The sequence below is a fragment of the Trichechus manatus genome, unplaced genomic scaffold (genome assembly GCF_000243295.1).
Source record: "Trichechus manatus latirostris isolate Lorelei unplaced genomic scaffold, TriManLat1.0 scaffold00029, whole genome shotgun sequence".
In the NCBI taxonomy this organism is placed as follows: Eukaryota; Metazoa; Chordata; class Mammalia; order Sirenia; family Trichechidae; genus Trichechus; species Trichechus manatus.
The window spans coordinates 12,599,515-12,616,049 of NW_004443965.1; the positions used below are offsets into that span (position 1 = coordinate 12,599,515).

Below are 16,535 nucleotides of genomic sequence, written 5' to 3' on the forward strand. Positions count from 1 at the left end.
GCCATGATTCCCAGTATTCTGTGGTTGTTCTCTATTTTGTGATTTGTTTTACAATGTGTTGTAAATCCTAATCTCTGCCTGTGGTTAATGAGGCATGATTAGGTTATGTTAAGCAGGATTAGGGTGAGATGCAATGCCCTTGCTCAGGTGACATCTCTGATCTGATGTAAAAGGAGTTTCCTTGGGGTATGGCCTGCATCATCTCTTATTTTACAAGAGCTAAAGGGAGTCAGAAGGAAGCAGAGAGATAGGGGCCTCATGTCACCAAGAAAGAAGTGCCTGAAGTGGAGTGGGTCCTTTGGACATGGGGTCGCTGCGCTGAGAAACTCCTAGACCCAGGGGAAGACTGATGACAAGCACCTTCCCCCAGAGCTGACAGAGACAGAAAGAATTTCCCTGGAGCTGGTACCCTGAATTCAGACTTCTAGCCTCCTAGACTGTAAGAGAATAAACTTCTCTTTGTTACAGCCATCCACATGTGGTATTTCTGTTATAGCAGCACTAGATAACTAAGACAGTGGGTATACTATAATGAAACTCCATTTTTTAATCTACTGGACCAGCAAAACTTCAAAAGTTTAATAGCACTGTTTATTGGCAAGGCTAAAGGGAGACAAGTACACTCCTACAGAGAGAATTTGGAACTATCTATTAAAATTATACCTGTATGTATATGTGTGTGTGTGTGTGTGTGTACATATACATACACACAAACTTATATATATATATACCCTTTGAGTAAGCAATTCCAGTTTTAAAAACTTAACCTACAAATATACTTGCATACAGGTGAAAGAACATAGGTAACAAGATTAATAGTTTAGCACTGTTTGTAAAAATAACCAAATTATCAGTCAATAGGGCACTGATTATATAAACTGTGATATATTCATATAACTGAATACTATGCAGCTATAAAAAGAACAAAGAAGGTTTTTATGAAAAGACAGAAGAGAAAAAAACTGGTATGCATAATATGCTACTATTAGATTTTTAAGAAGAGCAAAAAAAATAAAGAATACAGATTTATATTAGCTTGAATATACATGTTTTAAAACCTCTGAAAGAAGACAAAACATACATAACACTAGTTACTTGTTAAAGTGAATGGGGACAGGGCTGAAAGCAGACTTCTCAGTCCATACCTTTTTATACTTTTTGATGTTTGAACCATACAAATGTATTTCCTATTCTAGAATATAATTTAAATTTTTATTTTATAAAAAAAAATGATTCTAGATGTGAATCAAATCTGCTTTAATGAAAATAAAGTAAGAATTCATAAACTGAATAGCTTCCCTTATGAGGTGAGGAGTTCTAAGGGAGAAAAAAAGGAAGTCTGAAATCTTTAGATATCTTTTCAAAAGGAGATTCCTGCAGTGCTTTTCTCCTATTTTTAGTGAAGATATTAATTTAGCTAGTATCTGCATAATGAAAGACATAATCACTTCCTTAAAATCATCAATATCAGAATCTACTATTTTGATACCAGACTCAAAAGTAACTCAGTGGTAACTGGTGAAGGGTAAGACAGTACACGTTACTGGAAGCCAGCACAACTTGTACAAGGAAAGGTCACGGAAGCTCCATAGACACATTCAAACTCCCTGAGGGACTGAATTGCTGGGCGGAGGGCTGTGGGGACCATGGTCTCCGGGAACATCTAGCTCAATTGGCATAACACAGTCTATAAAGACATTGTTCTATGTTCTACCTTGGTGAGTAGCGTCTGGGGTCTTAAAAGCCTGTGAGTAGCCATCTAAGATACTCTACTGGTCTCACCCCTTGGGGGAGCAAGGGAGAATGAAGAGAACAGGATACAAAGAAAAGATTAGTCTAAAGGACTAATAATGGACCACAGCTACCAAGGCCTCCACTAGACTGAGTCCAGTATAGCTAGATGGTGCCCGGCTACCACCACTGACTGCTCTGACAGCGATCAAAACAGAGGGTCCTGGACAGAGCTGGATAAGGATGTAGAACAAAATTCTAACGCACACACAAAAAGACCAGATTTACTGGCCTGAAAGAGACTGGAGAAATTCCGAGAGTATAGCCCCCAGACACCCTTTTAGCCCAGTGGTGAACTCACTCCCAAGGTTCACCATTCAGCCAAGGATTGGACAGCCCCATAAAACAAAACGGGACTAATGAGGCCCAGCAGTCCAGGGACAAGGACTAAAAGGCAGGAGGTGACAGGAAAGCTGGTGATTGCGAACCCAAGGTTGAGAAAGGACAGTTAACATGTCATGGGGTTGTTAACCACTGTCATAGGGCAGTATTTGTATAAACTGTTTAATGAGAAACTATTCGTTCTGTAAACCTTCAAACTAAAGTCCAAAAAAAAAAAAAGATCTACGTGAGATCAAATTGACATCAGTAACTCAAAAGGTTTGATGAGAAGCCTAGGGGACAGTGAGTTGAAGATAATGGTGATGGAATACTTTGGAAAGGGATAGTGAGAATAGCAGTACAACTTGAAGAAGGTAATTAGTGTTACTGAATTGTACATGTAGAAATTTTTGAAATGATGTATCTTTGGCTATGTATATTTTCACCAAAAAAAAAATGGTCCTCCGAGGTTGAGAAGGGAGAGTGTTGACATATTGTGGGATTGTAAACCAATGTCATAAAACAATATGTGTACTGACTGTTTAATGAGAAACTATTTGTTCTGTAAACCTTCATCTAAAGTAGAATAAAAAAAATAATAAATCACATGAAAGTCAAATTTCATTGCAAATATTCAGGCTTGAGAACCTTGATGTCTCATTCTTAATACATCAAAGTATAATTACATATTAAATGGTCTATCTATTGTCCCCTTCTACCCCTTAAAGGAAGAAACATTATTATCATTTAAAAACCTTATCAAAATTTTAGAAATCCAGCCACAGCAAAAATATAGAAATAAATCCTACCATATAAAATACTTACAGTGACTTATTTTTTAGGTCAACGTTTCTCTCTTCTGTACAACTACTCTCAGCATTGTTCACCTCAGACAATGCTTTAGTTCCAACTTCTGAAGAAGGCAAATCTGAAGTGCTTGATTCTGAAGACTCAGTTGATACTAACATGGCATCTTTTTGATTACTAAGGAAATGAAAACATATCAGGGGGGGAAGAATCCTTAGTAATACATATTTTATACTAATTATTTAAAAGATTTTTTAAAATACACAAAACCAAGACTTTGGAAGATGATCCTTCATACTATGGAATAATCAAAACTGATTATTTTGGTTTTTCTATGATCCTTCTTGCAACGTATTATAAAGAATCCTGGTGGCATAGTGGTTAAGAGCTATGGCTGCTAACCAAAAGGTCGGCAGTTCGAATCCACAAGGTGCTCCCTGGAAATCTTATGGGGCAGTTCTACTCTGTCCTAGAGGGTCACTATGAGTTGGAGTTTGGTACCTTCAGAATAAGCAGCAGCCACAAATGAAGAGAGAAAAGACTTGGGAAAATGTTCAAGAATTCACAAAATGACAAGCTGTTAGTTACATCAGGTTCAAAAATGAAAGGTACATGTAAAATCACCGTAATATATAGGAATAACCTTGTATTAAAATTGTATACAGGTAGTCCTTGCTTTGCATGGTACTGAGTTAACCAAAAGTTGTGCAAGTGAGGATAGAGTTGCTACACGCTGAAGTTGTAGTTAATACTATACTATATAAAGCAAAGACTACTGTACTGTGAAATATTTCACAGTAATCTAATTGACAGCAGGTACTAACACCTAGTTTCAACACATATGCACATTTTTGACGCTTTTTTTTTTTTTTGGTGCATCTTTTAAAAAACTGGGTGTTTGTCTTTTCGCAATGAATCGGTAACAATTCTTTATGTATGTATTGGCTAGATTTTACACATAAAACCTCCCAATTAGTAGCCTGTCTAAAACATTTTCTTTATACAGTCTTTTGTTAACCAAAGTATTTGATTTTACTGCAGTCAAATCTATTAATCTTATCTTTTGAAGTTTGCTTTTTGTGTCTTAAGAAATCCTTGCCTACTTGACATCATAAAAAAAATTTTCCTACTTTTCTTTTAAAAGTTTTAAAGATCTGCTTTACACATGTAGTCTTTAATCCATCAGATATTTAGGACATATGGTAAAACAGAAATCTAATACTATCTTTTTAATATCTTAGCACCATCTGAGTAGCTAATTCCATCGTGGCCCATTGATTTCTAAAGCTACCTCTACCATATCTCAGATTCCTAAATGTCTCCTCCTAGACTCTATATTTAGTTCCACTGAGTCAACATGTCTATCATTGTACCAGGGCCACACTACTTTAATTACTCCAGCTTTAGAGTAAGTCTTAATAAGTTTCTTCTCCCAAGTTGTTGCTTTTCGAAACTGTCTTTACCATTCATGACCTTCTGCTCTTCTACAATTTTAGAATCAGCTCACTATTTTTCAAAATCAGTTGAGATTTCAGCAGTCACTGCAGGGTTGTTCTTCCCAAAATTACAAAAAGTCACGAGTATGGTTTTATATGTAGCTTATAAAAAGTTGTTTCTCTGAAGTCACACTTCATCAAACTTTTCAAAACTAGACCATGACATAAAAAAGATAAGAATCACTAATAGCAGTGATTACTCCTCTTCCACGTATAATGATTCATTTATTAGGTAATGGCTCTGTATACGGAAATCCTATTTTCTGTGTGCGGTATACCAAAATCTGGCTTTCATTAACACATCTGTTCCTAATTTTAATTAATCGGTTCTAACATTCCCATTACATGCCACGAAGTCTAATAAAGGCAACAGCCTTCTGTTAAATTAAACCATTATATTGAGAAATAGTAATGTCATCTCATACATCTCGTGCATTAAAAGTAACCATGGCAACAACAAAACGGAAATCCAGCTCAACTCCTATCTAGACTGAGTCTATCTTCCACCCTAACAGACTAGCAGAAGAGGTGTGCCCATTTCCAGTGACAAATACTATTTATCTCAGTTTCTACTGTCACACATATGGTATCTGGCATTCTATCAAGAATTACAAGACACACATACCCACACACGTGCGCGTGCACACACACACACACACACACACACACACACACACAGAGGCAAAAGACAAAGCAATCAACAGAACCAGACACAGAAATAACCTAGACATTGAAATTTACAGACATATAATTTAAAATAATGATTAATATATTAAAAGCTTAGATAGAACAGCCATCTAAGATACATCTATTGGTCCCATCCCATCTGGAGCAAAAGAGAATGAAGAAACCAAAGACACGAGGAAAATATTAGTCCAAAGGACTAATGGAGCACATGAACCACAGCCTTCACCACACTGAGTCCAGCACAACTAGATGGTGCCTGGCTACCACCCCCAACTGCTCTGACAGTGATCACAATAGAGGATTACAGGCAGAGAGGGAAAAAAAATTTAGAACAAAATTCAAATTCACAAAAAAAAAGACCAGACTTACTGGCCTGACAGAGACTAGAAGCACCCCTGAGACTATGGTCCCTGGACACTCTCTAACTCAGAACTGAAGTCATTCCTGAAGTTCACCTTTCAGCCAAAGATTAGACAGGCCTATAAAACAAACAATAACACATGTGAGGAAATGTGCGCTTAGATCAAGTATACGAGACCAAATGGGCAATACCTGCCCAAAAGCAATGATGGGAAGGCAGAAGAGACAGGAAAACTGGACAAACGGAAACAGGGAAACCAGGGTGGAAAAGGGGAGAGTGCTGAAACATTACAGGGATTACAACCCATGTTATGAAATAATCTGTATATAAATTGTTGAATGAGAAACTAATCTGCTCTGTAAATTTTTACCTAAAGCACAATAAAAAAGGTTAGACAGAAAAACAGGATTAAAAAAAGCAAAGGAAAAAAAAAACCTAAAAAGTCGATATACCAGGATATGTCAGATTCAAACTGCTGAGAACAAAGATAAAATCTTAGAGGCAATCGCAGGGAAAAAAATTACAAAAATAGAATTACAGCAAACTTATTGGCAGAAACTACATGAGCCGAAGATCAATTATACAAAAAGCACTTTCAAAGTGTTAAAAGAAAAACAATCATCAAATCAGAATCCTTTATAACAGTAAAAATAGTTATCAAAAAATGAAAGAGTATTTTCATCACTGCTATTCAATATTACCATTATTATTAATATTGTAATGAAAGTCTGAGCCAGAGCAATCAGGCAAGAAAAAGAAATAAAGGGAATCCAAATAGGGAAAGAAGAAGTAAAACTATCCCTTTTTGCTGATGACAAGATCCTACATATGTTTAGAAAACCTCAACAATTCCACAAGAAAGCTACTAGAGCTAATAAATTTAGCAAACTGGCAGGATAAAAGGTCAATACACAGAAATCAGTTGAGTTTCATCAGCAATGAGCATTCTGAAAAGGAAATTAAGGAAACAATTCCATTTAAAATAGCATCTAAAAAAATAAAATACCTAGGAATAAACTTAACCAAGGAAGTTAAAAACTTGTACACTGAAAACTATAAATCATTACTGAAAGAAATTAAAGAAGTCCTAAATAAATGGATGGATATTCCATGTTCATGGATTGGAAGACTTAATATTGCTCATATTAATACAACGCAAAGCACTATAGATTCAACACAGTCCCTATGAAAAATCCAACAGCATTCTTTGCAGAAATGGAAAAACCAATCTTCAAATTTATATAGAACTGCAAAGGGCCCCAAATAGCAAAAGCTGTCTTGAAAAAGAATAACAAAGTAGGTGGACTCAAACTTCCTAATCTCAAAACATACTATAAAGCTACAGTAATCAAAATAATTTAGTAAGGGTATAACATTAGCTATACAGACCACCAAACCAAAATAACCAAACTCACTGCCATCAAGTTGATTCCGACTCATAGCAACCCTATAGAAAAGAGTAGAATTGTCCCATAGGGTTTCCAAGGAGCAGCTGGTAGATTCGAACTGCTGACCTTTTGGTTAGCAGCTCAGCTGTTAACTACTGCGCCACCAGGGCTCTGATACATAGACCAACGAAACAGAATTTAGAGTCCAGAAATAAACCCATACATCTATGATCAACTGATTTTTCAACAAGGGTGTAAAGTACATTCAATGGGAAAATAATATTCTCTTTAATAAATGGTGCAAGGACAAATAGATTTCCACGTGCAAAAGAATGAAACTAGACCCATACCTCACACTATATACAAAAATTAACTGAAAATGGATCAAGGATGTAAATGTGAGAACAAAAACTATAAAACTCTCAGAAGAAACCATAGGGATAATGCTTCAGGATATAGTTGTTAACAACGGATTCTTAGGTAAGACACCAAAGCGTAAACAATAAAAAACAGATACATGGCACCTCATGAAAAATTTTTAAAAACTGTTCATCAAAGAACGTCATCAACAAAGTGAAGAGACAATATATAGACTGGGAGAAAATTCTGGGGAACCATGTATCTGATGAGGGTTTAATAATCCGAATATATTAAAAATCCCTATAATTTAACAAAAAGATAAAAACAGCCCAATCAAAAAACAGGCAAAGGACTTGAATGGACATTTCACCAAGGAAGAAATAGAAACCGCCAACAAGTATATGAAAAGATGCTCAACATAAGTCATTAGAGAAATACAAATCAAAACCACAACGAAGTATCACTCCATTCCCACCCATTGAGATGGCTATGATCAAAACACACGGAAAACAACAGATGCTGGCGAGGATATGGAGAAACTAGAACCCTCATCCATTACTGGTGGAACTGTAAAATGGTACAGTCACTACGGAAAAGTTTGGCGGGTCCTCAAAACAAAAAAAATCAAACAAAGAATTACCGTATGATCCAGCAATTCCACTCCTAGGTACAGGCAGTCCCGAGGCTACAAACAAGATACATTACTGACTATGCCTTTAAGTTGAATTTGTAATTCGGTGACCCTACGGGACAGAGGAGAACTGCCCCGTAGGGTTTCCAAAGAGTGGCTGGTGGATTCGAACTGCTGACCTTTTGGTTAGCAGCTAAGCTCTTAGCCACTGTACCACCAGGGCGCATGTAATTCTTTAACAGGTGCACACAGTTCTTACTTAGCCTTATTTTAGTTCAAGAAAGGGCTCAAAGCCTTTTCAATGATTTAAAAGCTGCATGTGCAGCAAGTGAAGATGACTGTGATGAAGAATTCACTGTAAGTAAGGGTTGTTTAAATTGTTTCAAAGTGACGGCAAATAAATGTAACATTAAAGGGCAAGGAGAAGTCATCTGTAAGTCGGATGTTCCTAACTCAGGGACTGCCTCTATACCCAAAAGAACTGAAAGCAAGAATACAAAGAGGTGCTTGTACACAAATGTTCACTGCAGCACTATGCACAATAACCAAAAAGACACCTAAATTCCATCAACAGATAAATGGATAAACAAAATATGGTACATACATACAATGGAATACTACTCAGCCATAAAGGTAAATGAAGTTCTGATATATGCTACAACATAGATGAATCCTGAAAGCACTATGCTGAGTGAAATAAGTCAGTCACAAAAAGACAAATATTGTATGGTCCCACTTATTTGAAGTATCTAGAGCAGTCAAATGTAGAGAGCAAAGTTTCTTAGTGGTTACCAAGGGCAGATAGGAGAAGGAAAGAGGGAGTCACTGCTTAGGGGCACTAAGCTTCTGTTCAGGGTCATGGAAAAATTTGGAAATGGATGGTGGTGATGGCTGCAAAACATGATGAACATAATGAATCTCACTGAACTGTATATGTACAAAATGTTGAGATGGCAAATGTCTGGATATATATACACCTATATTTATACAAATATGTATTATATAAATGTATATTTATGTAAATGTGTATACATATATGTATTTACCAAAGAACAATATATTTACCACGGAACAATGAAACATCAGAACAATGAAATGACCAGAGATAAAGAATATCATTTCACCAAGAAGACAAGACAATCCTAGATGTGTATGTACCTAATAACAGAGCTTCAAAATGCATGAAGCAAAAATGAATAGAACTAGAAAGAGAAATAAGAAGACCCACAATATAGTTGGAGACTTCAATACTCCTCAGTAAAGTCAGTACAGACGTAGAAAATACCTTGATGAAAGGATGGGGTCAGTTCTTTTCTCATCTTTTTCACTGGAAGGTATGTCCACAATGTCACTGGTGTTCTGTAAGCAGGAAAGCTTCTGTTCCCTACAGCATTCATCTTCCTTTTCCTCTGGTCTTAGAGACTCACATTTATCTATGAATACAAAGTGCATGTTAGTCTAACAAATGACAGCAAAAACATCTCTTCAATTATTTTTTTTAAAGCAGAAAGGAATTCACAAGCATTAATTCATTCAACATTCAAATTCTTATACGCAAGGCATAGATCTTATTTTTAGAGCACAACGAAAATTTAATAAACTTATAACTGTGTTTTAAGACCCAGCCTAAAATTCCCTGGGCAGTTTGTAGCATCCTCCTTTTATCTTACTTAAACTTCAAGCAGTTAAGTTGACTTGTTGTATGTCTAGTCAGGCAATGAAAAGTGGACTTGGCTATTCTTCTGCTCCTTCAGAAGTACCATAATTAATATCACACTAACAGCTATCATTTATTATTTACCAAGTGCTAAGAACTCTGCTAAATCTCTCTGATGCATCATCTCATTTAATAGTGAAAACATTTCTACTAAAAGGTATTAATATTATCCTCATCATAGAAAAGAGATCTTAAGCGACTTGTTCAAGGTCATACATTCAGTTGAGTAACATAACTAGATTTAAATCAAGGTCTGTTTGATTACAAATTTCCATTTTCTAATCATTAAGCTATTCTCCTTTTTATGTAATAGTAAGCTGCAAATGTTGTGATGCCTATAAATCACACTATGCTAACTAGCTGGACTCATTTATTAAAATCATATTGATGAAGAGGAACTACATAAAATTTAAACTCTGTAGTAAGGCTGTTTTGGTCAGCTACTATCTTTTTCTCCTCTCTTTATTTGACCATGCTTTAGGTAATATATATATGAACTCTTAAGGAAAGAAATCAAGCTCTCCCTAAACTCTAGCCCTCATTCTCTAACAACTCACAAGTGTCAATACATCTACATTCTAAGGGAGTAAAACACAAGAAAAATGGGAGAAATACTCATTCCAATAGCTCTCTTATAGAAAGTAAACACTTCACTGTGAGTTCACAGAGGTCCTTTGTAGAGGTAAAACATGTCTGCTCTATTAATAAACATAAGCAACATACATTTAACTATATACCTGTGACTTCTAATCATTGTTAATGGAAGTACGTAGAAGGTAATACATCTTAGAGACAAATTCTAGAGAAAAATCTCCCCAATTCACTAAAATTTTATTATTTTTTACAATGAGCTCTTCTTTTAGTTAAAAATAACAAGGTTCAACACAGTACTATGACTACAGAACCAATTAATAGGCATTAATTGCTACTATCCAGAAGAAAGTATTTAAGTTATACAGTATATTATTGTACATGTCTTCTCAAGTAAGATAGCAACTGCTTAAATGTATATGAAACTTACTTTTGTGTTTTTCTCCTTTAGAAGGGCCTGACTGAACAGTGGCATTTCCCAAAAGATTTTTTACATCAGCTTTATCTTGATTCCTCCTTCTCCTTTTCTTTTGATTTAGGTCTGATTCTAATGCAATCTCTGCTGAATCCTGTTCTGATAAAGTCAGAGATGACTGCTCTTCTTCAACTGTCTGAGCATCCTTTAGTAGTCCTTCTGTGTCTGAAATTTTAGTACTCACAGACTCATCTGGACCATCATTCACTCCTTCACTGACAACTTTTTTCACTGAAAACAAGAGAAATTGTTGTGAATTTATACACAACCTACAGAAACATTCTTAAAATTGGAGACTATAAGTATTCAAGGATGTTTTCTGCAGTATTATTTGGCTAAGAAAAAAAAAAGAAGACAATCTAAAATGCCCAATAGGAAATAAATGCCTAAATCAGTTATAGGAGCTCTGGTGGCACAGTAGTTAAAAGGATCAGCTGCTAACCAAAAGGCTGGCAGTCCAAACCTACCAGCCACTCCATGGGAGAAAGATGCAGCAGTCTGCTTCCATGAAGATTTACAGTCTTGGAAAACTGACGGGGCAGGTCTACTCTGTCTTATAGGGTCAGTATTAGTTGGAATCAACTCAATAGCAGTGGGTGGGTTTAAATCAGTTATAATACATTTATGCTATAACAATCCATGCAGCCAGTAACAACGAGGTAGGTTTGTAAGTAGTCATGTAAAAGATTTTCAAAACATATTATTGCATAAAATAATCAAGTTGCAGAACTATATAGTATGATCTCATTTTTATTAAACAAAAACAATTATATATATATCGTAGAAGACATACACACGCACACCTGTATGCACAGAAAAGGGTGTAGAAAACAGTTATCTCTGGGAAATCTGAAGAATTTGACAGTAGAGTAAAATAGAGAAAACTTCAGCTTCTGTATCTTTTGTTTTCCAATGAACAATCATTTTAACAAAAATTTTAAAACAATTTCTAGTGCCTATCAAGGTATATTAATAGCCAACTGCATAAAATGATGAAATCAATGAAGTTAAAAAAAAGTAGAGCTCACCATAGAAACATTTTCCAAGCCAAAAACAAGCTTAACTTCACAACCATGGTTGATCAGACATCTTCTCTAAAAGTATCTGATTTTACCATTTAATGAGGAAAGAACAGTCTCTTCAATAAATGGTGCTGGGATAACTAGATATCCACATGCAAAAGAATGAAGCTGGAACCATACCTCACACCATATACAAAAATTAACTCAAAATTGGTCAATGACCTAAATGTAAGAACTAAAAGCCATAAAACACCTAGAAAAAAATTAGGGATAAAACTTTAAGACCTTGATTTTGACAATGGCTTCTTAGATATGACACCAAAAGCATGAGCAACAAAAGAAAAAAAAGATAAACTGGATTTGCTCAAAAGGAAGAATTTTTGTGCAAAAGACTTTATCAACAAAATGAGACAACCTACAGAATGAAATGGGAGAAAATAAATACCTGATTATCATAGATCTGGTAATATCCAAAATATATATAGAATCTCTATAACTTAACAACAAAAAGACAAACAATCCAACCAAAAAGTGGTCAAAGGACATGTATATATATAATAAGCACCTGCAAAGATGTTCAGCATCATAGTCATTAGAGAAATGCAAATCAAAACCATAATGAGATACTACCTCACATCCACTATGATGGCTGTTATCCAGAAAAATGGAAACTAACAAGTGTTGGCAAGGATGTAAACTGGGACCCTTGTGCACTGCTGGTAAGAAAATAAAATGCTGCAGCATTGTGAAAACAGTTTGGCAGTTGCTCAAATATGACCCAGCAATTCTATTCGTAGGTATATACTCAAGAGACTTGAAAGCAGGGACACAAACAGATACATATACACCAATGTTCACTGCAGCATTATTTCACAATAGCTGAAAGATGGAAAGAACACAAGATGATTGGATAAACAAAATGTGATACACACATACAATGGAATATTATTCAGCCATAAAGAGAAATGAAGTCCTGATACATGGTAAGACATGGATGAACCTTGAAAACATATGTTGAGTGAATTAAGTGAGACATAAAAGGACAAATATTGTAGGATCCTACTTATATGAATTATCTAAAATAAGCAAATGCATAGTGAAACGAGTTTATTAGGGTTACTAGGTACTGATGAGAGAAGGAATGGGAGATATTGCTTAAAGAGTACTGAGTTTCTGTTTGGGTTGATGCAAAACTTTTAGAAACAGATAGTGGTAATTGTGGTACAGATGGTGGATCTAATTAATATCACTGAATTTTACAAATGGAAATGGTTGAAGTGACAAATTTTTTGTTATGTGTATTTTACCGTACACAAAAAAAAAAAAAAAACTAATCTTAAAGGATAACAAAACTCAATGTCATTTACCTCTGTTTTAAAAAAAAAGTCAAAACTCCAAGAGTATGGCCCCCGGATACCCTTTTAACTCAGTATGGGGTCACTCCTGAGGTTCACCCTTCAGCCAAAGATTAGACAGGCCCATAAAACAAACAATAATACATGTAGCTCAACCATGTATACAAGACTAAATGGGCACAACAGCCTAGAGGCCAGGACAAGAAAGCAGGAGGGGACAGGGAAGTTGGAAAAATGGAAATGGGGAACCCAAGGTCGAGAAAGGGAGAGTGCTGACAGGTCATGGGGTTGGCAACCCATGTCACAAAACAGTATGTGTATTAATTGTTTAATGAAACTAATTTTCTCTTGAAACCTTCATCTAAAGCACAATAATAAATAAATAAGCAAAACAAAATTCTAAATTGATAAGACCTGATTTATTCTCTATCAGAATAATAACCAGGAATTTAAAAATTCCAAGACTTGTAATAATATATCTTAAAAATTCTTTCATTAAATGAGATACAGTGAGTTACTTGTGCTATCACCTATAATGGGATAAATCACAAGAATTAATATATCTATCCTAATCTCCTAGGGCTACAGAAGGCAAGTAAAATAAAATTAACTGAAGAATGAAATAGTTTTACAGTTATCAATACTCCAGAAAAAAGAATTCTAGCTTGGCTCTGTGCAGAAAAGAGTTAACACAGCAAGCTTCACTACTATCAGTTGAAAGTCCTGCTTATACGGTTGGGCAGTATCTGAGAACTTGGTTTGGGAGGGTTCCCACCACCCTAACTAATAAGGGTGGCTAACTGTGCCTAGTTTACACAGACAATATGGTTTACAATGAACAACTGCTTTCCTTCTGGAAGTCTGAAATTTTAGCATGTGCCAAGACAAAGGCTATATATGTGAACCTATTGCCATCGAGTCGATTCCGACTCATAACAACTCTATAGGACAGAGTAGAACTGCCCCATAGGGTTTCCAAGGAGCGACTGATGGATTCAAACTGCCAACCTTTTGGTTAGCAGCTGAGCTCTTAAACGAATAGTCCCCCAATAAACACCTTGCGCACTAAGTCTCTAACAAGCTTCCCCAGTAGAGAACATTTCACACGTTGTCGCGCCTCGTTACTAGGGGAATCAAGTATATCCTGTGTGACTCCACTGGGAGAGGACCCTCGAAAGCTTGAGGCTGGCTTCACCTAGAGTTCACTGGATGTGCTCTTCCCTTTGCTGATTTTGCTCTGCATCCTTTTGCTGTAATAAATCTTTGTCATAAGTAGTACAACGATATGCTGAGTCTTGTGAGTCCTCCTAGTGAATCACTGAACTTGGGGATGGTCTTAGGGATCCACAACACAGTCTCTCATAATTCTGGGTTTAAGTCCTGTGGCCACTACTAACACTGTGATCCTAGGAAAAAGTGACTAAGGATTTCTGGGGCTGTTTCTGTGTGATTAAAACAAATGGAAAAGCAGATAGGATGTGGACTAAGTAACATATAAGGTTCCCCGTCGTTCCAAAATTTTTTGATTATAGTTAAACATTGTTCTCAGAGTTCAAACAGTTAAGAAAACATAAGCCTAAAAACAGAAATAGCTACATATAAACAATTTTCTACATGTTGACATTAACCTTCAGAAACAAGCTGCGCTCAAACAATACAATCTAGTACAAACCCAAAGTATTACAGTTCCATTTTTTCAAATATTAGGATTTTATACCAGATTTGTTATACAGAGGAAAATGATGATAAGTATCAAACATGAAAAATGAAACTCCAAACTGTTGCTTTTTTATTAGCTACAACTATGCTCTAGGTGCTAGAAAGGTGTTTAGCCATGCAAATTATAAAATTTAAAAGGAAGCCGCTGTTGTGGCCCAGGTAACTACACTGAAGAAAAATCAGTTCCCTCCGATGAACTCTGAAAGATTTGAGGCAAAATATTGCAAGTATATCACTACTAAGTAAAACAGCACAACTTCTTTTAAAATAAGTACCTTTTACTTTTTTCCGTGGTTTTGAAGATTTCTTCTCCTTTGGATTTTGATTTTTAACTGATTTTTGTTTTCTTTTCTCTTCTTCGGCAAGAACTTTCTGAAGCAAATGAGCAAAAAAATCGAAGTCAAAAGGGCGCTTTTCCTCTGTTTAAAAAAAAGGAAAAGAATTTTCAATTTCTGATTTTTTAAAGCATAAGATTAAAAGCAAATGGGTGTGTCTATCAAAGAAAAATAGATAAGTAACTCCATTCACTGTAATACAGCTGCATAACAGAACACCACTCCACAATAAAAAGGAACAAACTACTAAGACATACAATATAGATGAATTTCAAAAACATGCTGAGTGAAAGAAGACAAACACAAGACAGTCCAAACTGTATGATTCCATGAATAAGGCATTCTAGAACAAGCTAAATTAATGTATGGAGAATCAAATGAAAATAGTGGTTGCTCTGGAATAGGAGAACAGCAGTGAGTACTAACTAGAAAGGGAAATGAGGGACCTTTCTAAAGTATAGAATATATCCTATAACTTGTTTTGGGTGGTGGTTACATGGGCGTATTCACTGTCAAAACTCATCAAACTATACATGTACTGTAGGTAAATTATAAATCAATTTAAAAATAAATAAATGGTCTAAGGTGACTAAGATGTCTTCAAAAACCCTACCCAGCATTATATGTCCTCTCTTTATCATAACCATCTTACTATTAACTCTACACTTTCAAATGTCAGCAAAGATGAAAAGGAATAAATACTGATCAGGATCACTACCACTAAATACCCATCAACAACACAATAATCAAGAAGAGCAATCAGTGAACGAACCAGGAATGCATCCACTACAGGAGTCAAATCCTTACCTAAGCTCTAAAGTCTAAAAATGTAGTGAAGGTAAAGAAAACAGTGCTCTGTGCACATAAGCCCACGACTGGTTCAGTTACACAATGGACTCAGAAAAAGAGATATATATCAAAACAAAAATAAGTTAGTAGTAGGACACCAAGCCGAAATCTGGAATTCCTGAAGGCCCTGTTTATGCGGACTCAGCCTTTATCTGTTCTGACCCTCTACAACAATACAGTTCACACTAAAATAATCCATAAAGAATTTCCACATAATTCTCAGAAGAATTCAAAATCTAAGTTTCCAGTAAAGCGCAGTTCTTTAATTTTTCTAATTCTCCATTACAAACCACCGAAATCACTGAATTTTAAATAAATCTATTAAAATGGCTTTAAGGAAAGATTCATACCCCAAATAGACTGCTTACAGATTTATGGATTCTTTCATGATTATTATGTGTTAATAATTTAAAAAAGTTTCAGGACCACTTCTCTAAAAAGGAGAGGGATAAAGATCATAATATTCCACATCTTCCAGGAACTATTCCTGGAAGTGGTTTCCTTGAGGATTCAATACAACATTGGGTATTATAAGGTCCACTCGCCTACCTTAATGTCTGTTCATAAAATGAGTGTATATGTCACACAACCTAAGTTCTCTCTATACTTATTTTCTAAGATTAACACTAT

The 16,535-nt window shown here is 35.5% G+C and overlaps 1 protein-coding gene across 10 annotated transcripts in view; it reads right to left on the reverse strand.

Annotated features, from left to right (window-relative positions):
* Positions 1-16,535, reverse strand: part of BDP1 (B double prime 1, subunit of RNA polymerase III transcription initiation factor IIIB) — a 127,321-nt gene that overhangs the window by 82,096 nt on the left and 28,690 nt on the right. For 9 of the 10 annotated variants that reach the window (XR_002823746.1, XM_023729537.1, XM_023729545.1 and 6 more), the window contains 4 exons: positions 14,997-15,140; positions 10,581-10,856; positions 9,128-9,275; positions 2,938-3,096 (listed from right to left, as the gene is read on the reverse strand). Coding sequence is in view for 9 of the 10 variants with exons in the window: in XM_023729537.1 (XP_023585305.1) it covers positions 2,938-3,096; positions 9,128-9,275; positions 10,581-10,856; positions 14,997-15,140 (727 nt within the window). In the remaining variant the exon portion in view is untranslated. The remainder of the gene's footprint in view (positions 1-2,937; positions 3,097-9,127; positions 9,276-10,580; positions 10,857-14,996; positions 15,141-16,535) is intronic. The other variant, XM_023729540.1, reaches the window with a different exon arrangement.